The 25,606-nt window shown below is 40.7% G+C and overlaps 1 protein-coding gene and 1 pseudogene across 4 annotated transcripts in view; both read left to right on the forward strand.

The window, feature by feature from the left end:
• The window catches only part of GARRE1 (granule associated Rac and RHOG effector 1), an 80,930-nt gene that overhangs the window by 15,271 nt on the left and 40,053 nt on the right, over window positions 1–25,606 (forward strand). For 2 of the 4 annotated variants that reach the window (XM_033414021.2, XM_049702904.1), the window contains exons 2-3: window positions 3,237–3,290; window positions 17,837–19,115. In XM_033414021.2, coding sequence (XP_033269912.1) covers window positions 18,621–19,115 — 495 coding nt within the window. In that variant the 5' untranslated portion in view covers window positions 3,237–3,290; window positions 17,837–18,620. The remainder of the gene's footprint in view (window positions 1–3,236; window positions 3,291–17,836; window positions 19,116–25,606) is intronic. The other 2 variants (XM_033414019.2, XM_033414020.2) reach the window with 1 other exon arrangement.
• Window positions 12,734–25,606, forward strand: part of LOC101280623 (capZ-interacting protein-like) — an 81,472-nt pseudogene continuing 68,599 nt past the window's right edge.

Consider the following 25,606-nt stretch of genomic DNA (forward strand, 5'->3'; position numbering starts at 1 on the left):
ATGATGTTGAGCATCTTTTCATGTGCTTATTGTCCATTTGTATATCTTCTTCAAAGGGTTCAACTATATTTGATCATCAGTTTGGGCAAGGTAGATTAACTTGTAAAACCTGACACTGTGAAAGAACAGATGAACATATTTGACTAGAGAAATGAGAGAAAAGCGTGTGTGCGTGTGTGTGTGTGTGTGTGTGTGTGTGTGTGTGTGTGTGTGTGTTGAAAGATGCTGTAAACAGAAGGTAAAAGATAAAGGACAGGCTCCCCAGAAAAATAACCAGCACTCTTCACCCATATCAGGCCTGAGCTTAAGAGACAGGGTGCTTGATGATCCTGTTATTTAGCTGTGACTTTGGAAGTAGAGACCATGGTCTCCACCTTCTTCCCCACAGCACCTGTCTTAAGGCCACAGATATTACAACCACTGCCAGGTTTTTGCAGATCTATGGCCTGACAAGTAGAGAGGTCACTTGCCACATGGATAAATATAGTTTCATTAATATTGAAGCATATATCAGAATTTCCGTCCTTTTAAGGCTGGATAATATTCCATTATGTGGTTATACCACATTTTGTTTATCCATTCATCCATTGTTGGATATTTGGCTTGTTTCAGCCTTCTTGGTATTATGAATAATGCTGCTATGAACATAGGTGTACAAATATCTGTTTGAGTCCCTGCTTTCAGTTCTTTTGTGTATATACCCAGGAGTGGAATTGCTGGATCATATGGTAATTAACTATATGTTTAATTTTTTGAGGAACTGCCATGCTGTTTTCCATAGTGACCATACCATTTTACATTTCCACCAGCAATGAACAGGGTTTCAGTTTCTCCACATCGTTGCCAACATGTTGTTTTCTGTGTGTTGGTTTTTTCTTTTTATAATAGTCATATATGCATATGAAGTGGTATCTCATTGTGGTTTTGCTTTGCATTTCCCTAATGGTTGGTGATGTTGAGCATTCTTTCATGTGTTTGTTGGCCATTAGTCTATTTCTTTGGACAAATGTCTATTCAAGTCCTTTGCCCATTTGATAATTGGATTGTTTGGTTATATGTTTTTGAGTTACATGAGTTCTTTATATATTCTGGATATTAATTCCTTTTCAGATATATGGCTTACAGATATTTTCTCCCATTCTTTGGTTGTCTTTTCACTCTATCAGTTGTGTCCTTTGATGTACAGAAGTTTTAATTTTGATGAAGTAAAATTTGTCTGTTTTTTCTTTTATTGCCTTTGCTTTTGGTATCATATGTCCATTTGTATCATATGCAAGAAATCATTGCCAAGTCCGAACTCATTAATTTTTATATACTTAATGAATTTTGCTCCAGAAGAGTTATTCTTTTGATTCTGAAATTCTACCATTATTGGCCATTAATATAAGAACTTATTCTTCAGGTTTACCCTGGGTCCTGTGACATGGGCTGGGTAGTATTAGATGGGTTCCCTTATTTCTGGCCTGATAAGAATTCCTGGGCTTATCTTTTTGTTTTTGACCCCATATCTAGAATCAGCCATTTCTATAAGGAATTCTCATCCTATTTGGTGGGAGGAAATAGTATTAAGGGCATTAATTGCAAATGGGATGTGAATTTAGATCTTTTCAGTAAAGTAAATGTGTACTTTTTAGAAAGAAAAGGATAACTCATGATTCAAATTCAATAGAAGGATTACAGGATTTTTATTTCTTTGACTTTATATTTGTGTCTCTTCTCCTTTATTGACAGTAACACCAGAGAGGTACAGTCAAGACCCTGTTTTAACTTGAAAAATCCTTCTCTGTGTGGTTATGCCACCAATTTGATAAATAGTTTAGGTTCACTTGTCTTTTTTATTTTTAGGATTGTTTTATTTTTTATTTACTTTCGTTTTATAATTATATAATATATTTACATGGTTCTAAAGATAAAACTATATAAAAAGCCAGTTATACTGAGAGAAGTTTGGCTTCCTTCCTTGCCTTTGTTCTTCTCTGTACCTCATAGGTAAACATTTTTATTGGTTTTTGGTTTATTCTTCCATTGCTTATTTTAAAAAAATATAAGCAAGTGTGGGGGGTGTGTGTGTGTGTATCCCCTACATGCTACTCCACTCCTATTTTATTTATTCCCTTGTTTTTCATCTTGGCAATCATCTTTCTTATTTCCAAGAGTTCTTCCTTGATTTCTGCTTCATTTATGTTTCGCTTGCTTTTGTTTTAAGGTTGCATTATCTTCTCATCTCTCTCTGAGGATACCAGTTAGAATTTCTTTAGATACCAGTTTTTCTGGGACCTAAAATATATGTTTCTCCTGGAGTCTGATCTGCTTTTCATCTTAGTTTTCCTTTATGTCCTCTTCTTTCACTATCTGGTGATGCTTATCGATGAAGAACCAGGTTGATTATATAGGTTATTGACAAGAGGTTCCTGTTTTTCCAACAGTCCTCTTGCCTTAATAGGAGTTGGCTGATTCAGTGACCAGGGGTGAGAAGTATGGAGGAGATCAGGTAGATGAACCTATTTCCCACTCCTGACTGTACCTGCTGACTCAAAGCTGGGCATTTATCCAGCTCCTCCAGGAAAAGGGCTCTGCTTCTCTGCCCGCCTTTGGCTTTACATGTTCTGAGAAGTGTCTAGCTCTGCTCTGGTCTATCTTGTCATACAATTTCCTCCACTTCCTTTCTGTCTTCTAGAAAGTGGCCAGCATTCAAATCGACTATGTCTCTCGGCCATTTTAATTACCGTTATGTTGTGATTCCCTTGTGAATATCTTTTTGTTGTCTTTGGAATTTGAGGAAGGTGGGGAGGTAAGTATATGTGCCTGTTTATTTAGCCTGTCATCTTGAAATGAAGCTACTTTGTGCCATACCATTTCTGACAACAGGACTGCTTTTCACTTCTTTTTCTCTATTGGCTTAATGACTGAAATGGATTTAAAATTGTTCTCTGTGTTCACAAATAATAACTATCACATCACTGAAACATGTGATGCCACCCACCCTAGAATACGTAGATTTCTACTCAGTTTAGGGATTGGGTGACTTTACAAGACCTTTCTTGTTTGTCAGTAACTTTTTTCCAGACAAGCAAGATAATAAGGCCTGGTTACTTTCACTTACTGGAATGATAATAATAATAAGATAATCAAACAAGTAGTGCTTAATATGTGCCAGACATTATTCTACATGCTTTGTATGTATAAACTCATTTAACTCAATAACAGTAGTTACTGTTACTATCCCTATTTTACAGACGATGAAACTGAGGCACACAGAGGTTAAAGAACTTGCCCAAGTCACATAGCTGGTAAGTGGCAGAGCCAGGATCTCAACCAGTTAGTTAGCCACCAGGGCCACTTTCTTTTCCACTGCATCTCTAAAGGGAAGCTCTTCAAATTTTCTCAGGATGACCACTTTTTAAAAATTTTATCAGTTATGGGTATAAGAAAACCCTTTTATACTTAACTTTTGTCTAGTTTCAAGCATGTTCTTTGTTATTGTTTGAAATACAAATTCCTGTTGACTTTGATGCAGAAAGGAATGCTTTAAATGATGTAATCAGGTCTGAGTTCAATTTTAATCTATTGAGAATTTTTGCAAATTATTGTAATGTTGAAAAGATGTGATATCTACTAAAATGTCCTTTTCTGCCATGTGTTTGAGAATCTTAGGCAGCGTTAAAACTTATGAATACCATACTTAAATCTTACAAGTCTTGGCTACAACTGACTTCTGAGATCTTTCACAATGCATATTTATTTCCATGTAGCATGAATAGTGGATTCATAAATGGTGAATATTTTCCCAGTGAAAATTCTTTTTAAGAAAATACACAGCAGAAATGTCCTTAAATGGATTGAACATATTTTAGCCCTTCAGGGAGATAAATATGGAGGAAAAGCTTTCAAAAAACAATAAGACAAGTATTGAGAATAATTTTATTAAAAAAAGTAAAAGAGATATATCCACGTGCTTATATACATGTTTGTGTACATTTTAAACTTTTCATTACAGAACTGTTTGATCGTATACAACAGTAGAGCAGATAATGTGATGAATCTCATGTGTACCCATCACCGAGCTTCCATCAGTATTTTGTCAGGGGATATTATGATCACTGCCATGAAGATGACTCCTTAGATGGATGTCACCACCTTCTTTGCATATTGTTTCTTGGCAAAAGCCTATTTGAAAATGATAGAACTTGAATGGTATTTCAATTCCATGATATTTCCTTGAATTCAACACTATCTAGTTTTGATTACAGCAAAGGTCAGCACAGGAACACCGGATCCATTAAGAATAAGTAAAAACCAATTTTTGTTTTCTTCAGGGGCTTGTTTGTTCTTTCTGCCTGGAGAAGAACCCCAGGCTTGACTGTTGGACCGGAGTGGTCTTGTTAGAAGCAATTATGATACAAACAGAAGTTTTCATTGAATTTTCCAACCAGCCCCTTGGTTCTAAGAAGTAGAGTCATTTATCACATGGAGGTGGAAGTCCCTTTCTGGATTCTTGATGAATAGGAATATTGGTGAAATACCTGAGTTGCCTTAAGTGGTGTTTATATAGTCAGCAACTTCAGATGTCCATGCTCAGGTGTCGTCATCCTTGTGGCTTTCAGCAGGTTTTTAGCTGACCAGTTTGACTCTCAAATTATAACATGCATCTAGACTCACCTGAGGATCTTGTCAAAAATGCATATTCTCTGCTCCTGCCTCCAAAGATTGATTCGTTAGATTTGGATTGTATTCCAGGAATCAGCATTTTAATAGTCATTCCATTAAAGGGATGTTCTGATTCTAATGTCAGGGAAGGAAGTTCTTAAGCTTTGGTTGGCTTCTTTCTTTTCATCCTAGTCTTAACAAGGTTAATGTTAATATGGCATCTCATAAAAAATTGCTTAAAAATTTTCCACTCTTAATAACATGTTCAGTGGGCATTATAACCATGCCCTGTACACTGATATGGCCTATAGACAGACTTATCCTAATACAGGTGCACCTTTGGTGTTTAGCAATTCAATTCTGATGCTCACGGCCTGAGGACCACACCTTGAGGATACAGGTGCACGGGTAATAAGTGATATGGATACAAAGGGTTCAATATGGGAATTCCCTGGGAGTCCAGTGGTTAGGACTGTGTGCTGCCACTTCAGGGGGCATGAGTTCAATCCCTGGTCGGGGAACTAAGATCCCACAAGTAACATGGCGCAGCCAAAAAACAAACAAACAAAACACAAATAAACAAAAAATTAAGCTAAAAAATAAAGCAAAAAACCCCCACAGAGGATCCAATATATATTTCTCTTTGGTGCCCCCTGACTGCGTTAGCTTGAGCCTTTGGCCTCCCCTATTTGGTTATTGCTGGACCAACACTAAGTGCAGGAAGAGAGGCTCAGTTTGGATGAAGTCATCTGCTGCCTTCAGCTCTGTGTAGCGTTCCTCTGTAGGGAAGGGAAACATGGCGAGTGTGGATGGCAGGTGGTTCTTCACCTGGGGCTCTAAATCCAAAACTGAATGAAAACTTTGGTGTTTTGGATAGTGTTAAGACTATGGAGTGTTTTGTCATCAGTTTCTCAAAGGACTCTGTGACCTTTCCTTCTCTACCTTCTTCCACTCCCCCACCCTGCATACATAAACACAGCAAAGAACCATGTCCTGGAGCAGCCTATGTGAGCATCACCTGGCCTCTGGAAAGCAACTGTAGGGACTCCACATTGCAAACCAGCCTCTCCTGGGTGGAATCAGAATTGCTTTCGCCATCTTGTAAAAACTGTGCAACCCACAGCTGGGCTGGATGGGCAGCTGTGGCCGACTGTATTGCTTACCCAGTATTCCATGTGTCCCCCTACATTTCCCAGTTTACCTTGTGGCTACATTAGCACAAGTGACTAATTCTGGCCAAAGGGCTGTGATGGGAAGTGATGTGTGTCACTTACAGTGGGAAGCAGTAAAGAGTTGATATGAGTTTGTTGTGCTAAGGTGACTGTGGAAAACAAAAGTTCCAATGATGTCCCTACAAGTTGAAGGGCTGCCTTGAACTTTATGTGAGCAAAAAATAAATCTTAGGTTAGGCCACTCCTTTCAGGATTTATTCCTGTAGCGTAGCTTAATGTGTCAGTCTAGATAGTGCTGAACAGAATATTTATGTATACATTTAGAGTTCTGAGGGTCAAGATACGGGCGCTGTGTGGTCTAGTGCAAGACATTTAGTATCCTGAGACTTTTCTTCCCTCGTCTGTAAATTGAAGGGCTTAAATTAGATGATCTTTAAGGGCCTTTTCAGTACTCACATTCCCAGATTTGGGATAGCAGCATTTAAATCCAGATTTCTAATTGAAGTATGAAAAGGAAACTAAGTCTGGCATTAAAGGTATCTCTGGAAAACTTATTATTTTTTAAATTAATTATTTTATTTATTTATTTATTTTTGGCTGCGTTGGGTCTGCATTGCTGCGCACGGGCTTTCTGTAGTTGCGGTGAGTGGGGACTACTCTTCGTTGCTATCAGCAGTCTTCTCCTTGCGGTGGCTTCTCTTGTTGTGGAGCATGGGTTCCAGGCGCACGGGCTTCAGTAGTTGTGGCACGCGGATTCAGTAGTTGTGGCTCATGGGCTCTAGAGTGCAGGCTCAGTAGTTGTGGCACACGGACTTAGTTGCTCCACATGTGGGATCTTCCCAGACCAGAGCTCAAACCCGTGTCCCCTGCATTGGCAGGCGGATTCTTAACCACTGCACCACCGGGGAAGTCCTGAAAACTTATTTTTTATTATGTACCTTTTGCTATTAAATGAGAAGTTACATAAGGAAAATGGCAATGAAGTTACGTAGGGAAAATAACAGCTTTATTGAGATATAATTCACATACCATATGTGTGTATATTTAGAGTTGTGCAACAATCACCATTATCTAACTTCTGAACCTTGTCATTGCCGCAAAAAGAAACCCTGTACCCATTAGCAGTGATTCTCCATTCCACAAACCTACTTTCTGTTTCTATGGATCTGCCTATTCTGGGTATTACATATCAGTGGGAGCATATAATATGTGGCTTCTTGTGTCTGGCTTCTTTCACACTTAGCACAATGTTTTCAAAGTTCATCCATGTTTTAGCATGTATCAGTACTTCATTCCTTTATATGTACATAATATATATATTTAATGTTCCATTGTATAGCTATACCACATTTTGTTTATTCATTCATCAGTTGATAGACATTTGGGTTGTTTCTATTTTTTGACTACTTTGAGTAATGATGCTGTGAATGTTGATGTATAGATTTTTGTGTGGATTTATATTTTTCATTTCTCTTGAATATATTCATTAGAGTGGAATTGCTGGGTCATGTGCTAACACTATACTTATTTTAAGGAGCTGCCAAACTGTTTTCCAAAGTGCTGTACTATTTTAACATCCTACTAGCAATGTATGAGGGTTCCAATTTTTCCACATTCTCACCAATACTTGTTATCGTTTGTCTTTTCGATTGAAGTAATCATCTTTGATGAAGCAGCTATATGCAAGCTAGTCAGTGAAGAGATATTAATATATATTTTACCTTGTTAAGTTTTTCTTTAAGCATTTGTAATATCCACTGGCATTTTTATAAAAAATTTCACCATGAGCTTAGCACTAAAATAAAAAGTTTAATGAATAATAATATAACTCCTCAACTTGTTTAGCTTTTACAAATTTGTCTTTATAAATTATATACTTCTAAATTGACAGATAGATTGTACCTTAAATATATAGGCTTGAGCTTTTAAAAATCACAATGAAATCCTGAAAGGTTGTACATAATAGAATTGCTGAATTGTTACATTAAATATACCATGGGTTCAGTACTTAAAGGAACCTCTGTATCTTGTAAGATGGTCAGTAACCCTGTGATTATTTGTTTCATAGATTGATGTTTTTGTATATTATATTTTTAAAAAGAGGAGTACCCCATTATGTTGGGAGCACAAGTGTTTCAAGTAGTGTTATATATAGTTGATCCTCACGATTCTCAGATCCTGTATTTGCAGATAAGCTTACTGGCTAAAATTTATTTGGAACAATACTTGTAGAACTCTTGTGGTCAGTTGTAGACATGTGCAGAGTGGCAAAAAATTTGAATTGCACAACATGCACACCCCCAGCTGAGGATGAACAGGGTGACGCTCTGCCTTCTCATTTCAGCTCTCAGACTATAAACAAGTATTCTTTTCATAGTCTATTTAGTGCCACATTTTTTGCATTTTTATACTTTTTGTTGGCAGTTTCACTGTTTAAAATGGCCCCTAAGTGTATTGCTGAAGTGCTGTTTAGTGTTCATAAGCCCAAGAAGGCCGTGATGTACCTAACAGAGAAAAGACCTGTTAGATGAGTGTCATTCAGGCATGAGTTATAGTGCCATTACCTGTGAGTTCAGTGTTAATGAATCAACAGTAAATATTAACTAAGGTGTCTTTAAACAGAAACACACATAAAACAAGGTTATATATTGATTGGTTGGTGAAAATGTTTTGACTAGAGGCTCACAGGATCTAGGAGTACTGGTTCAGTATTTGCTAATTCAGTGTACATGGCAACTTTTTATAACTGCCTGTAAATAATGAGAATCAACTATACATGATGAATTGTTTTTCTCTTGTTGCTTTCAAGATTCTTGCTTTGGCTTTAGGCAATTTGATTATAATATGCCTAGGTTGATTTTTTTGAGTTTATCCTACTTGGAGTTTGTTGAGCTTCATAGATGTGTAGATTCATGTGCTTTTTATCAAATTTGAGAAATTTGGGGCCTTTATTTCTTCAAATATTTTTTTTCTGTGCCTTTCTCCGTCTCCTCTTCTGAGAATCCTATTATATGATGCTGGTATGCTTGATGGTGTCCCACAGGTCTCTGAGACTCTTTTCTTTTTTCTTCCTGTTCCCCAGACTGGATAATCTCAGTTGGTTAATCTTCAGTTTCACTGATTCCTGTTCAGATCTGCTGTTGAGCCTTTAGTTAATTTTTTTATGTTAGTTGTATTTTTCAACTCCAGAATTTCTATTTGGTTCTGTTTTAAAAATATTTCTTTTAGTAGTATTCTGGATTTGCTGAGACATCATTCTCATATGTTCCTTTAGTTCTTTTTTTTTTCTTTTTAATGATTTTACTTTAAAAAAATAGAAGTATAGTTGACTTCCTTTAGTTCTTTAGATATGGTTTCCTTTAGTTCTTTGAACATATTGAAAATAGCCGATTTTAGTCTCTGTCTAGTAAGTCCAGCATCTGGGCTTCCTCATCAGTTGTTTCTCTTGTTTGTTTATTTGTTTGCTTTCCTGTATAAGGGCCATATTTTCTTGTTTCTTTGCATGTCTTGTTAAGTTTTAATTGAAAACTGAACATTTTTTATGATATAATGTGGCAACTGGAAATCAGATTCTCTTCCCTCTCCAAGTGAGTTCCAAGTCAGATCAAATAGAGATCCTTGCAAGTGGGATCTTCCAGGGAACCTGCAGATAAGTCAGATAATGATAATTTTCTAGGAATGAAACTCTGAAGGAGCTCTAGCCTAGTTCTGCTCCCTCCAGTTCTGCTGCCTGCCTTCTGGTTTTCACTGCAAATGCAGCTGTTATTTTTCAAGGTTACCATAGAGTTCGAGAGCAGGGAATGGAACTAGATCAAGTTAAAATGCTACAAAGCTGACTATAGCAGTCCCCTCCCCCCTTATCCACAGTTTCACTTTCAGCCATTTCAGTTACCTGCAGTTAAGTGCAGCCTGAAAACATTAAGTGGAAAATTCCAGAAATAAGTTTTAAATTGCACGCCATTCCAAGTTGCATGATAAAATATCATGCTGTCCCATTCCATCCCTCCTGGAACATGTATCATCTCTTTGTCCAGTGTATCCACGCTGTATATGCTGCCTGAGGTTTCAGGCATCCACTGGGGGTCTTGGAACATATCCCCCCATGGATGGGGGTACTACTGTATTCTTACTGAGATTCAGCCGTTTTTCTTGAATAAATGCTCCCCAGTTTGCTTCAATCCTGTTAATTTCTAGTCTTTAAAAAGTTGATTCTGAGTCATGTACCACAATGTTCATTGCAGCACTATTTACAATAGCCACGACATGGAAGCAACCTAAGTGTCCATCAACAGATGAATGGATAAAGAAGATATGGCACATATATACAACGGAATATTACTCAGCCATAAAAAGAAACGAAATTGAGTTATTTGTAGTGAGGTGGATGGACCCAGAGTCTGTCATACAGAGTGAAGTAAGTCAGAAAGAGAAAAACAAATACCGTATGCTAACACATATATATGGAATCTAAAAAAAAAAAAGTCATGAAGAATCTAGGGGCAGGATGGGAATAAAGACGCAGACCTACTAGAGAATGGACTTGAGGACACGGGGAGGGGGAAGGGTAAGCTGGGACAAAGTGAGAGAGTGGCATAGACATATATACACTACCAAATGTAAAATAGACAGCTAGTGGGAAGCAGCCGCATAGCACAGGAGATCAGCTCGGTGCTTTGTGACCACCTAGAGGGGTGGGAGGGAGGGAGACACAAGAGGGAAGAGATATGGGGATATATGTATATGTATAGCTGATTCACTTTGTTATAAAGCAGAAACTAACACACCGTTGTAAAGCAATTATACTCCAATAAAGATGTTAAAAAAAAAGTTGATTCTGACCAATTAGGCCAGTTTTATCACTGTTTTTAATGGAGGAGAGAATTTTTGGAGGTTCCTACTGTGCCATTTTTTATGACATTACTTCCCTCCCCTTTCTTTTTAGGTTTTTATTTTCATGAACCTGCTGCTTTCTTCTTAGTACTGAAATTATAGTTTGGATTAGATCTGAATCTTAAAGTTTGCCATGGCTTTTCATCTAGAACTTTTTATTATACCCCAGTTAGTCATGTAAGCATGTACATTTCAGAGTAGTGCGGTGCACATATTCTTGGCCCCGCTGGTTTATTGTAAAGGAGGAAGGAGATTTGATTGAAACCAGCCATTTGGTAGTCTCTGCGGTACTGCCTTCTGGGTTTCCCCTCCCTCATGCTGTTCCACTTGGAATGAAACTTTCTTTACCCAAGCTTCCCTCCTTTTTGTTCTAGTTAATCCTTTGTTTCTTCCTTAAACTTTCACTGAAGAATAACACATAGGAAAGTACAGAAATTATAGTAACTATGCTTGATTTTATTATCTCCAAGTAAATACCCAAATAATCACCACCCTGGTTAGTGGGTAGCCACCCACAAAGCTGACCATCTACCCAGTAAATCGTTTTTCAGATGTAGCAGATGCTCATCTATTCTAAGTAGACATTTCTGGAGGCCAGTAATATATATTTTTCCCTATTTCTCTCCTTTTTAATTGATATATAATTCTCATACCATAAAATTCACCATTTTAAAGTGTGAAATTCAGTGAGTCTTAGTACATTAACAAAATTGTGCGACCATCACCACCATCTAACTGTAGAATGTCTTCATCACCTCAAAAAGAAACTCTGTATTAATTGATAGTCACTCCCCATTCCCTTCCTCTCCTCAACTCCTGGCAACCACTGAGCTACTTTTATCTGTCTCTACGGATTTGCTTTATCTGGATGTTTCATATCAATGGAATCTCACAGTATATAACCTTCTGTTTCTGGCTTCTTTCTCTTACCATAATGTCTTCAAGGTTCAGCCACACTGTAGCATTTATCAATACTTCATTCTTTTTTTCTTTTTTTTTTTAAAAAATAAATTTATTTATTTATTTATTTTTGGCTGCATTGGGTATTTGTTGCTGCGCGCGGGCTTTCTCTAGTTGCGGCGAGCAGGGACCACTCTTTGTTGCAGTGCATGGGCCTCTCATTGCGGTGGCCTCTCCCATTGCAGAGCATGGGCTCTAGGTGCGCGGGCTTCAGTAGTTGTGGCACACGGGCTTAGTTGCTCTGCGGCATGTGGGATCCTCCTGGACTAGGGCTCGAACCCGTGTCCCCTGCATTGGCAGGTGGATTCTTAACCACTGTGCCACCAGGGAAGTCCCACTTCATTCTTTTTTATGGCTGAATAATATGCCATTGTATGGCTCTACCACATTTTGTTTATTCATTCAGCAGTTGATAGACTTGGGTTGTTCCACTTTGGGGCTATTATGAATAATGATGCTATGGACATTCATGTGCAAGTTTTTATATAAATATATGTTTTCAGTTTTCTTGGGTATATGCTTAAGAGTGGAATTGCTTGGTCTTAATGGCAGCTCTGTTTAACATTTTTCGGAACTGCCAAACTGCTTTTCACAGAAGCAGCATCATTTCACGTTCTCACCAGCAATTTATGAGAGTTCCAGTTTCTCCACATTCTCACCCACACTTATTTTCTGTTTTGTTTTTTGTTTGTTTTTGCTGTAGCTATGCCAGCATGTATGAAGTAGTATCTTACTGTGGTTTATTTGTGTTTCCCTAGTGACTATCCATGTTGAGCATCCTTTCATTTGCTTATTAACCAGTTGTATATCTTTCAAGAAATGTCTTTTAGTATCATTTGCCCACCTTTTAATAGATTATTTGTCATTTTATTGTTGAATTTTACGGGTTCTTTTTGTATTCTGGATACTAGACTTTTAACAAGATACATGATTTTCCAGTATTTTTGCCCATACTGTGGGTTTTCTTTTCACCTTTATAGTGACCTTTGATGCACCAACGTTTTTAGTTTTGATGAAGTCCAGTTTATCCATTTTTTCTTTTGTTGTTTGTGCTTTAAGATGTCATATCCAGCTCCCCCTCCCCCTCCCTCCTCCCTCCTCCCTCCTCCTCTAGCACAGGGCCCGGGCAGGCGGGGCATTCTGCAGCCAGCACGGGAGCCAAGCAGAGAGTGGGGATCACGAGCCCTGGGCAGAGCGAGTGCGTTCGGCCTCCACTGAGTTGGCACCTGGAGGACATGGAGGAAAGGCCGGCAAAGACCAATGCCAGTGTGGACGACTCGGCGCCCCCCTCTGTGGCCCAGCTGGCCGAGTGATTCAGGGAGCAGGCAGCCGCTGCAAAGGAGACACCAGCCAGTAAACCAACAAGAAGGAAACTGCCCTGCTCCCTCTCTCTGTTCCTCCCCAGGGTAGAACTGGGCCAGAATGGTGAAGAGAAGTCACTGCCCAATGCAAACCAGCCTCCTAAAGTCAAGGTGAAGAGCTCGCCTCTGATCAAGAAGCTCCAGGCCAGTTTAGCCTTTGATCCAGCGACCCTGCTGCCTGGGGCCTCACGCAAGAGTCCGCAACTCAAGGCCATGGTATCACCATTTCACAGCCAGCTTTCTACCCCCAGCAGCCCTGGCGTGTGGTCTCGGGCCAGCAAGCCAGAGGAGGTGCCCATCAGCTTTGACCAGCCTCCTGAAGGCAGTCATCTGCCCTCTTACAGTAAGGTGCAGACGAGGGGCTCCATAAAAAGGTGCCCTCCCTCCAGGCTATTCAGAAGGTCCCAATCGGATTGTGGGGACCTGGGGAAGCTCAGGGCCATGGAGTCCTCCCAGGAGAATGGCGCCAAGGAAGAGAATGGCAACGAGGTGTTCCCAGCCAAGAGCAAGACTCCAGGATCCCCTCCTCTGAGGAGGACACCCAGCAGGACAGAGAAGCAGGAGGAGAAGGGAAGGGCCTTGGGGGTAGCCCAGCAGCACGAAACGGCCATGGGGAACTCCGAGGAGGGGGCCAGCCAGCGTCCAGCCCGAGCCTCCAGCCCAGAGGCAGAGGACGGGTGTGGGAGCCCCATGGAGGAGAAACCAGCTGAAGAGCAGATGGAAGAGCCTACAGAGGTGAAGGAGAGGGTGGCCAGTGAAGAAGAGCCCAGACAGAGGAGCCAAGACACAGAGGGGCTGGAGGAGGGAGCTGTCGGGGAGGAGACCCCCCAAAGCCCATCCTGGAGGAGGGGAGGGCGACCACAGTCCTGAGCAGGGGACCGGCAAGGAAAAGCAAGATGGAGGGGGCTGTCCTCGAGCCAGGCTGTGACCCTGGCACTGGCCATGCCCAGCCGGACACTAGCAGTGAGGTCCCCAAGACAGAGGATAACACCCCTGTCCAGGACACTAAAAGGTGAAGAAGATCTCATTGTGCCTAGTGATGAAGCTGCTGGAGCTGTGTCCTTGAAGTAGCAGCAATGATCGTAGTGGCAGCAAAGGAAGCCATCTCAGGAGCAGGATGGCGTGAGGGTCTGGAGTCAGCCTGAGGACACAGGGTGCAATTTCCCGATGTCTGCACCATCAGAGACAGAGATTGGATCTGAGGGCCAAGACTTTTATCAACTTGAGTTTGTGTCACCTGATAGACTTGGTTTAAAACAAAAAAAAAGAAACTCATTTAAAACAATTTACTATGGTGACAACTCCCTAGGGATACTGGTCAAACTGTGGGGCCCAGATACTGTCCACACCCACCTAACCCTATAGCTGACCTCAGAACTGGACTGGGATTTACCTAATCAGATTGTGTTTGTGTAAGGTGACAGCCTTTTTATTTTTCTTAAGTTTTCATGGTTCTCAAATGTAAGTAAAGACTCATTTCAGGTAGCTAGAAACAAAGTAGTATCACTGGAAATATAAATCCTGTAAGTTACAGAAGACCTTAAATTGTATAGAGACCCTGAGACAACCTTTCAGCTTGGTCAAAATTTGACTGGCCAACCAATTTTGAAAACACTAGGCGAGAAGAGATAATTATTGAAACATTAAAAAATATGTGTCTGTTCCAACAAAAACAACAAAAAAAGATATCATGTCCAAGAAACCATTGCCTAATCTAAGATCACAAAGATTTACACCTATATTTTCTTTCCTTTTTTAAAAAGTTTATTTTATTTATTTGTTTTTGGCTGTGTTGGGTCTTTGTTGCTGTGTGCTGGGTTTCTCCAGTTGCAGCGAGCAGGGGCTGCTCTTCGTTGCCGTGCGCGTGCTTCTCATTGCAGTGGCTTCTCTTGTTGTGGAGCACAGGCTCTAGTTGCGCGGACTTCAGTACTTGTGGCACAAGGTCTCAGTAGTTGTGGCTCACGAGTCTAGAACGCAGGCTCAGTAGTTGTGGCACATGGGCTTAGTTGCTCCATGGCATGTGGGATCTTCCCGGACCAGGGCTCGAACCTGTGTCCCCTGCATTGGCAGGCGGATTCTTAACCACTGCGCCACCAGGGAAGTCCCTGTATTTTCTTATAAAAGCTTTATAGTTTTAGCTCTTACATTGAGGTCTTTGATCCATTTTGAGTTAATTTTTGTTTATGATATAAGATAGGGGTTCATATTCTTTTTTTTTTTTTGCATGTGGGTATCTAGTTGTCCCATCACCATTTATTGAAAAGACTATTCTTTCCCAACTGAATGGTTTGGGCACCCTTGTCTAAAATCAGTTGACCATAGAGGTATGGGTTTATTCTAAACTCTCAACTGCATTCCACTGATACATATATGTCATTTCTTATGCCAGTGCTCTGCTGTCTTTGTTACTATAGCTTTACAGTACATTTTCAAGTTAGGAAGTGTGAGTTCTCCATATTTTTTTCAATATTCATTTGGTCGTGTTGGGTCCCTTGCATTTCCATATGCATTTTAGGATCAGCTTGCCTATTTCTGTAAAAAAGGTAGTTCAAGTTTTGCTAGAGATTGCATTGAATTTGTAGATGAATTTGGTGAAGTAGTATATTTTTAAGTATTACAAGTTTCATTTACATAAACTTCGGAAGCATGTAAAGCAGAAAAAAGTTTAATGTTTATGGTGACTTTTAAAAAATTAGTAAGTAGGGGGCTTCCCTGGTGGCACAGTGGCTGAGAGTCCGCCTGCCGTTGCAGGGGACATGGGTTCGTGCCCTGGTCCGGGAAGATCCCACATGCCGCGGAGCGGCTGGGCCCGTGAGCCATGGCCGCTGAGCCTGTGCTCCACAACGGGAGAGGCCACAACAGTGAGAGGACCGCGTACCGCAAAAAAAAAAAAATTAGTAAGTATATGGGTCTTACTTGACCTTCTAGGATCATCTGGCAGAGGAATGAGGGTGAACTCTCAGAGCCAGGGGCACCAGTGTACAACACAGAACAAAGAAAGGTTCTCCTCAGGGTTGCTCAAGACACTGTGGCCAATTCAAGGTGATGGTTTTCCTTCACAGACCACACAGTTTCTGTGTGAGCAGCCTTCCGTCCTTCAGCACTCCTGCTGAGTGCTTCTTTTGTACCTCGGAATTTGTACAGCCACATTGATAACAATGGAGCACTTGGCTAGGAATAGATATGATTGCCTTATTGTAATGAATCTGAAAAATGAACATTTGGGAACAGATTTCTTACATATAGCTGTTTGATGTCTTGTTTCTTGAAAAGGTTATGAGAGTTTTTAGAGAGTCAAGATTCTCTTGAACACAGAGCTACAAATGGTGGCTGGTTTAGTTGGATTTATATGCTAGCTGGGTTAGGATTGCTATACTTTTAGAGTATGTGTTTGTATCCATAGCACTTTCCTCATCTCTTGCTCTTATAACCTGCCTGCCTTCCTGTGTTCCTAATGCAATTGTAGAACTGTAAAGGAGGCATGGTATTTGGCCATGATGAGTGATAAGGTATGATTTATATTTATTTTTATCTATCAAAAAAGGAAAAGGGACGGCTTCCCTGGTGGCGCAGTGGTTGAGAGTCCGCCTGCCGATTCAGGGGACACGGATTCGTGCCCTGGGCCGGGAGGATCCCACATGCCGCGGAGCAGCTGGGCCCGTGAGCCATGGCCGCTGAGCCTGCGCGCCCAGAGCCTGTGCTCCGCAAGGGGACAGGCCACAACAGTGAGAGGCCCGCGTACCGCAAAAAAAAAAAAAAAAAGGAAAATGGAAAGAAAGCCTAGTTATCAATAAGTAGACCAAACTATATACAGACATCATGTACATTGAAGTTTAATATAGACTACATGTATCATTCAGTAAAACATATTTGAACTGTTGTTATGTTTGGAAGAATAGATAGTTTCAGGCAAGTGTAAACCTAGTTGTAGCTGTGTAGGAAGAATCACATTACTCTACTATTGTAGAGTAGTTCAGAAACTGCAACCAGAGGTGTTCAGACCTTGCTCTTTGCACCTATCCAGAGCCAGGGGTTCTATAGAAGCTTCCCCAGGGTGTAAGAACCTGCACACCCTCCGAGGCTTCCTTTCGAACATTGGAGGGGAAATTGGTACCTGGGTGAGGATGAGTAGCATCCTGTCTACAAACCTGCCAGCCACTTACCTCTCCAGGCTCTGTCTTTCTGTATGCTGCACTTAAGCCCAGCGGGGTATCCTGAACAGACTTTAAGCCATCCTGCTTCAGGGCCTTAGCTGTGGTGGTCCTTTCATCTGGTGAGCCCCAGCCATCCCTTTTGTGCTTATCAAAACCTATCCTACAATCAAGGCCTACCTCCGAGTAACATTTTCTTCATAACAACCTTTCTGATTTCTCTCAGTCTTTGCTCATCACTCCACTTCCAAATCCCCCTTAAGGTTTTGTGAGTTTTCTACTTGTCAACAGCCCTCACCTAATCTGTGTACTCTTCTAATCCTCTTATGGATTTGTGAGCTCTTTGAGGAGGAAACACAAACATGAGTCCAGGCCCTGCTTGATGTGTCACTTGTCAGCCTGAGTTTTGGAGTGGTTAGTGGGGAATCAAACTTTTTGTTACATTATTTTTGTGCTACAACTTGAGGAATTTTCTAACAGTCATCATATCATAGTTGCACTCTCACTGTTGTACCTGCTTTTATAAGGTTTTTATATAGTTTCTTACTCATTTGGAGCCCACCTTTGTGGATAATAGCATTTCAGGAGTTAATGTTCCAGAATTACTCACTGTCTTGTAACTTTCCTAACTCTATCTTATTTTTCCCCCTTACAGGAAATGACTTAGAAGCCTTACAAATACATCTGTGCATTCTTGCTTCAGACTTTACAATTGAGGGCCAACCCAGTCTGGAAGCACCTCTTATTAATGTTATACGGAAACTGCTACCTCAGCAAACAAAAGAAAAGAAGGAGAGGACTTATAATAAATGCCATTTAAAAAAAAATAAAAACTTGCTTTCAGAAAATATTAAAGGAAATTTTTCGCATTGAGAAGACATTTTACAGGTAAATCGATTTGGCAGGCAGGCTCTGTCAAAATTCTGCAGAGATTTGATCTTACTGAGGACTTAGTGTGAAGTAATTCTGTACTGCTTTTTAAATTGCTGTTGATCAGCTTGTGGGTTTTTGGGTTCTGACTTTTCTGGTATATTGAAGATACATTATATTACATTTTTTTAAGTTAAGTTATTTTTCTGCCATTGTAAATACAAGTATCAAAATATTCTTGCAAAGCAATTCTAGGTGAACATTTTTCTCAGCAAGCATATCTTTTTATTAAGAGAGTAGAATGCTAACATTTCTTATATAGCATTTTGGACACACTTTTATTTTTTGTCAAAGGTCCTGCCTACACTGAAAATATTAATTATATAAACCTGTTGTCCTTTTCACAACTACATTGGATTACATGGTCACCTGCCTCATGGAAATGCCTTTTTTAAAACTTAGATTTGCAGAACTCCACTATTTTTATACCTAGCTACAGTTTTAGGGGGGAAAAAAAGGAATCAGGACCCTGACCCTCTCACGGTCCCTGGGACAGTTCCCCTTCCCGCATGTATTGCTGCAGTGCCCAGGACAGTAAAATGGACTACAAGCGGCGCTTCCTGCTTGGCGGGTCCAAGCAGAAGGTGCAGCAGCACCAGCAGTACCCAATGCCTGAGCTTGGCCGAGCACTGAGTGCTCCCCTGGCATCTACGGCCACCACCGCCCCCCTGGGCAGTCTGACTGCTGCAGGCAGCTGCCACCATGCCATGCCCCACTCCACACCCATTGCTGACATCCAGCAGGGCATCTCCAAATACCTGGACGCCCTCAACGTCTTCTGCCGTGCCAGTACTTTCCTCACAGATCTCTTCAGCACTGTGTTCAGGAACTCTCACTATTCCAAGGCAGCCATGCAACTCAAAGATGTGCAGGAGCACGTCATGGAAGCAGCCAGTCGGCTGACTTCAGCCATAAAGCCTGAGATCGCCAAGATGCTGATGGAACTTAGTGCCGGGGCTGCAAACTTTACAGATCAGAAGGAATTCAGTCTCCAGGACATTGAGGTAGAGTATCTTCTGTGTCATACTTGGGTAGGAAAATGTATTCCAGAGGTAAGTGAGAATGTTTGTCTTAGTTTTTTCTCAAATCACTGAAATGATGGTCTTCGTCCTCTTTCCATTGATACCCTGTCCTTGTAAAAAATTTTTGCATGCCAGGTTCTGAATTGCTTTCATTTCAAATTAAGTAGGATAGAAGATTATTAAACAAATCAGCCTATGTTTTATGTTCTTTAAATTTTCAAGTTGAAACTTAATTTCCAAATAACATACTGTTAAAGTACATAGTAGGGACTGAGAATTCTAAATATGATTATGAAGATTTCTTTGTGAATTGTCATTATATAGAACCATTGGTTTAATGTAGAAAGCTGTACACATGTTTACAGGAGAAGTTATTTTTTCAGTTCTAAATTTACATCTATTTACATTTGGATGCATTTGATTCTTATTCAGTATGTTTCTTAGGGTCTTTGGTAGTCAAAATGAAATATTCTCCCTTTTTCAGGGCTCTACATTAGAGTGTAAGATTGGAATACAAATTTCATTCAGAATAAACATGATGTTTTTCCTTCCTTCGTTTAGGAAATAATTTATTAAACTTAAATTAGCTTCACTGCTAGATTTTTAAAATTATTTTTACCTGCTCAGAGAGTTCTTCTGAGTTTGATTTTTCCATGTGTCCTTGTACGTTTTAGCAGCACATTAGAGGTTAGGTTTCTGGATGCTAGGAGGGAGAATGTTCCTTTCCCCATCCTGGGGTTGTGTTTGATTTTAGGAAATCACTAGTCTTCTGAACTAAATCTGGTGATTGTGGTAGCTGAATAAGCTAACTTATACTGTTGGGGGTTTAGGGGAAAAAAAAGTTAGGCTATTAAGTATTATGACTCATTTTTTATTGTGTTTAAAAGGCATATCGTGATTTTGAAGGCATTTCCAAGAGGAATTTAAAACTATGTTTGTTTTTATTTATTTATATTTGGCTGCATTGGGTCTTCGTTGCTGCGCGCGGGCTTTCTCTAGTTGCGGTGAGCGGGAGCTACTCTTCATTGCGGTGCTCAGGCTTCTCATTGTGGTGGCTTCTCTTGTTGTGGAGCACGGGCTCTAGGTGCGCAGGCTCAGTAGTTGTGGCTCGCAGGCTCTAGAGTGCAGGCTCGGTAGTTGTGGCGCATGGGTTTAGTTGCTCCGTGGCATGGGGGATCTTCCTCGACCAGTGCTCGAACCCATGTCGCCTGAATTGGCAGGCGGATTCTTAACCACTGTGCCACCAGGGAAGCCCAGAAACTATTTTTGAAAAGACACAATAGTCTTGGTGTAAATTAGGCATTAGGCATCATCAGACTTTTTCTGTAGAGGGCAAATAGTAAGTAAATTTTAAGCTTCATGGACTACGTGCGTCTCTTTCACATTCTTCTTTGTTTTTTTTAAATAACCCTTTAAGAATGCGAAAACCAGTTTTACCTTGTAGACCTGTCTGTTGGACTGGATTTGGCCCATGAGTTATAGTTTGCTGAATCTGCTTGTATAAATGTATAATATCCTCCTTGGCTCATTCTATTTTGAACCTATCCAAGTTTATTTTTATTTTCTGATTTTTTTCTATGATCACATCATATATTCAGAGAAATTATGATTTTGAAGTATTTTTTAAATGGCTTGTCATAGTTTAGTTTTTAAATTACACATGTAAATCATACATAAAGCGTATTTTTAAGAAACGTACTTCTCAAAAGAAATTCAAGCAGTGAAACTTAAAACTACTGCTCTACTCTCCCATCCCATTCCTTTTCCCAGAGGAGACCACTGTTAACTGGTTGGTTTGTGCCATTCCAGATTACTGTGTGTATAGGCACAGATGTACAGCTTTGACTTCTGTTTGTTTTATGTGAAGAACCATGTTTAGCCCTCAGGATGCCTGGTCACTGCTGTGCAGAGATGTGGCAGGAGAGCAGTTAGGGCCTCTGCCCTCTCAGAATGTGCTGAACAGTATTAGACCCAGACTGTTTCAGTTCCCATCCTGCAATGACACAAGCACCTTTAGCTTTATTTAGAATTTCAGGCAAGAATGGTTTGAAAATGAGGCCAAAGCCTATTATTTTAACCTGAACATTATTGGGCTCTTCTTCAGTCCATGCCTCCAGGTGCTGGAGGAGACAGAGCTAGGCCTCCAGGGCTGTTTGCCCTCCAACCCTGTGGGGCAAGTGCCCTTGTTCCCCAGGTCAGGACAGCTAGAGAAGGATGAACCAACCCTGAGGAGTTGGGTTTAGTAAAACCACTGGGTGCAATAGCACCTACCTTGTCCCTTCTGCTTTCCTGGGACCAGCATGGACCATTTGAGCTGAGAAGGGGAAATATTTCTTATTGCTGTGTTTTGGAATTTTGGCTTGACTTCCCCCATTGAAATGCGATTAGGATAGCTGGAATACTACCATGTTTTTGTATATAATGGACTAAACAGGCTTTCAGAGGCTAAACTGGAAACTAAGTGCTGTTGATGGGTTTTAGAATATATGCGTGTATTCTAGGTTTCAAACTGCTGACTTATAATTAAATCCTAAAATGTGATTGTGAAATGTAGGCCTGCAGACTTAACATTTTGCTCTTTCCACAGAACAGTATTTGTTGTTTCTGGAATTTATGTACTGACGTGGTCTTTCTCTCAGGATATTCACCAACTCAGATGGCATAGCTGGACATTTGTTTTTTTTTTTTTCCTGTTGGTTTTTTAAAGATTTTATCAGCAAGGGCCAGAGAAGCTCTTTAGCATTCATCCTTGGGGAAAGAAGTCTGTGGCCTAACACTGATGAACTTGACTGGCTAGACAAGGACCTCTGCTCAAGAGCTTAGCCCAGGACTGCGGTTGAGAAAAGCCCTGAATTCAGTATTCAAACGCTTGACCATTTGAAACCTAAGACAAAGTACCCGTTCCACTGTCCCACCCCTGAAGGCAGCCAAAACATGCTTCTAATGCTCCCTTACTTGCAGCCAGGTTTCGGATATGCTCGTTGATTGACAGATCCTGGTGCCTGTGTCTAGGAACTGCAGTTGCCAACTGTGTGCTCTGGGGCAGGCAGGGTGTACATGAGTCCTGTCCTGTCTGTACTCATCAGTGACTTTGCCCCTTACCCCAGGTGATTCAACCTCATAATCTCTCTGTTAGAGAAATAAGTTTTGAGTAGAAAGTGACTCTGCTTTTTTTTTATAAAGGTGTTGTATTTATTTTTTAATTATCTACATTTTCTAATATTTATTTTATTTTTATTTTTTGGCTGCGACGGGTCTTAGCTGCAGCATGCGGGATCTTCTTTGCGGCGTGTGGGTTTCTCTCTAGTTGTGGCGTGCAGGTTTTCTCTCTCTAGTTGTGGCGTGTGGGCTCCAGGGCACGTGGGCTCTAGTTTGCAGCGTGTGGGCTCTCTTGTTGAGGCGCGCAAGCTCAGTAGTTGTGACACACAGGCTTAGTTGCCCCGCAGCATGTGGGATCTTAGTTCCCTAAGCAGGGATCAAACCCGTGTCCCCTGCATTGGAAGGCAGATTCTTTACCACTGGACCACCAGCAAAGCCCCAACTCTGCTTCTTATTGTCTGTATGGCCTTGAGCAAATCTTCTAACATCTCTAAGCCTTAGTCTGTCCATCTATAAAATGGAATTACCACTCACCTTCCAGAGTTCTTGTGACGATCAGAAGCGATTAGCGTGTGTGAAACACTGTACCCAGCTAGTTGTCATCATCATCACTTACTATTATTGCTTCCAACATGGCTTGAAAAGTGTTATTAGTCCTTCTCTGCAGTACAGAGCACAATTATGTACAGAGCCAACAAAAGAGAGAAATATACAGCAGATTAGTCTCACTGGAACCCTTTTAGGTGGAAAAAGTTGCCACTCCTAGAACATTTGCTCTACTCATTTCTTTGCTGGTTCTTGAGGTGAGCACCTCCCTTTCTCTTCTGTGTTACTTTCTCTTTTGGTGTTGTAAGGTGGCAGCAGTATTACCTTGCCTGATGTAGAAACTGCCAGAACGTTTCCAGCATAAAAGCCCTAGGGGACCTCTTCTAATAGTCACTGCTCTATTTCCCTTGCACCTAGAATGAGGGTACATAGGTAAGGAAGTGGAGTGAGAGGTGTCTTGGAGTCCACTTGCTGTAGCTAGGTATCTTTGAGCAAGCCAATTGATAGTTTAGGTAGGATTTTCCCCGCTTTGGATTTATAGAAAATGTATAGTTTACATTGTATATATGAACTGGAATGTTGTCTAAAATAAGAAATATGATCTTAATCAAGTGCTTCATGGGGATTCCTTTATGTAAGTCTCGAACTGCCAGTCCAGCCAAAGAGTGAACTCAAAATATGGTTTCCCATATTGAATTTGTTCATTATACAAAGCTTTTACACCCCACAACATTTTTTAGAGGTAGACCATACGGAACCTGCTGTTTCTATCTTTTCTTTTCAAGTCTAGGGGCATCTCCATTGGTGTGTTACTTCTAATGTTCCTGTAAAATGCCGGGCTACATGAATTGAGTGGCTGTGAGTTCTCTTTGATTTTATCTACTTCAATTTTATTTTTCCTAGAAATCTGGTATCCTAACTAAGGATCATTTGCAAGTAAAACATGTAGTTCATATTAAAGAAGTATAGACAACCCCATAATTAGGTTTTCTATTTATTAGAAAGTCAAAGATGTCAACTTCTTTTTATAAACATCTATCACGTGTCTTAAATAAAATTACTTTTCAGTGAAAATGTAAATAAAAGAATCAAATTGACTTGTGGTTCATGCGTTCATTCCACAGATATTTATTGCACACTTTGTGCCAGGGACTGTTCCAGGCACAGAGGATACAGCGGTGAGCAAGACAGAAATTCCTCCCTTCACGTAGATAGATGAGGGCTGTGATCTAATTAGATAAGATAGTTAGAAAAGGCATCACTGAGAACATGATATGTGAGTAAAGAACTGAAGGAGATGAAGGAGTAGGCCCCAGTAATAACCAGGAAAAGAGGATTCCAGGCAGAGGGGACAGCTAGTTTAAAGTTCCTGAGGCAGGAGCAAACTTGAGTGTTTGAAGAGCAGTGAGGGCCTATTGTGGCTGAAACAGCAAAACAAAGGCACTAGGGGTGAGGTCAGACAGGTAAAGAGGTCATCCTCTGAAGGGAAGGTAAAGGGAGGGCAGCAAGATGAAGTGATGACACTTCTCCCCTTGCTTTCTTACCCCGTGGCAGCTCTGGGGCTCCAGTTTCACCTCGAGCCCTCAGTGTTGGTACAGGGTTCCCAAGAGTTGTATAGCTGATTCACTTTGCTGTATAGTAGAAACTAACATAACATTGTAAAGCAACTATACTCCAATAAAAATTAATTTAAAAAATGATAAATTGGGAACTTTGAACATGTACTGGGTCCTGGTCAACTGGGATTTGCTTCAAAACATTCCAGCAGAAAAAGGTGGAGTAGGGGAAAAGGATGAAAAAACATGGCAAAACGTTGATAGTTACTGAAGTTTTTTGATGGGTTCACGGGGGTTTGTTATATTCTGTTTTTGTGTATATTTGGACATTTTACAAGTTTAAAAAAAGGGAGAGAGAAACTTTCGACCACATGATAAAAGTAATGTATTAGGAACACACAATAAATGATTCCATTACATAAGTGATTTGTGCATGTGAAGTGGTCTTCTAACAGAAAGGGAAGTATTTAGGAAAACTCCTCTGTTTTCTGTCTACTCACAAAATACTGCACCTCTGGCGCTGTGGTCATAAGTTTGTTGGTGGGGGTTTTTCCCATACCAAGCAATTCTGGATCAGTTCTGACGTTTTTTACCTGGAGTTAGCATCAGATTCCACAGTTAAGGGCTCAGTCCCACTAGACTGCCCCCCCAACCCTGCCCCCTTAGACAGCAGTTACAAGTCCAGGGTGTTACCTATGTTTCTTACCAACTGGCTACAAATCAGAGGTCCCCATGACCACCCCACAGGTTTGATTATTTTATTAGAGCAGCTCACAGAACTCAGAAAAACATTCTACTTACTAGATTATAAAAGGATGTAACTCAGCAACAGCCAGATGAAAGATATGCATAAAGCAAGGTATGTGGGAAGTGGTGTGGGCTTCCATGCCCTCTCCAGGCGTGCCACCCTCCCAGCACCTCCACCTGTTCTTTAACCCAGAAGCTCTCTGAACCCCGTCCTTTGGGTTTTTTCCGAGCCTTCATTAAACAGGTGTGGTTGATTAAATCTTTGGCCACTGGTGGTTGATTCTGTCTCCAGCCTCTTCCCCTCTCCAGAGGGGTTGGTCTGAAAGTTTCAAACTTGGTTCCCCTGGCAACCAGCCCGCATCCTTAGGGGTTTTCCAAAAGTCACCTCATTGACATAAACTCAGGTATGGTTGAAAGAGGCTTGTTATGAATAAAAGGTACTTTCTCTCTCTTATCACTTAGAAAATTCCAAGGGTTTTTAGGAGCTGTGTGCCAGGAACCTTGGAAGAAGACCAAAATATATAT

The sequence above is a fragment of the Orcinus orca genome, chromosome 20 (genome assembly GCF_937001465.1).
Source record: "Orcinus orca chromosome 20, mOrcOrc1.1, whole genome shotgun sequence".
NCBI lineage: Eukaryota > Metazoa > Chordata > Mammalia > Artiodactyla > Delphinidae > Orcinus > Orcinus orca.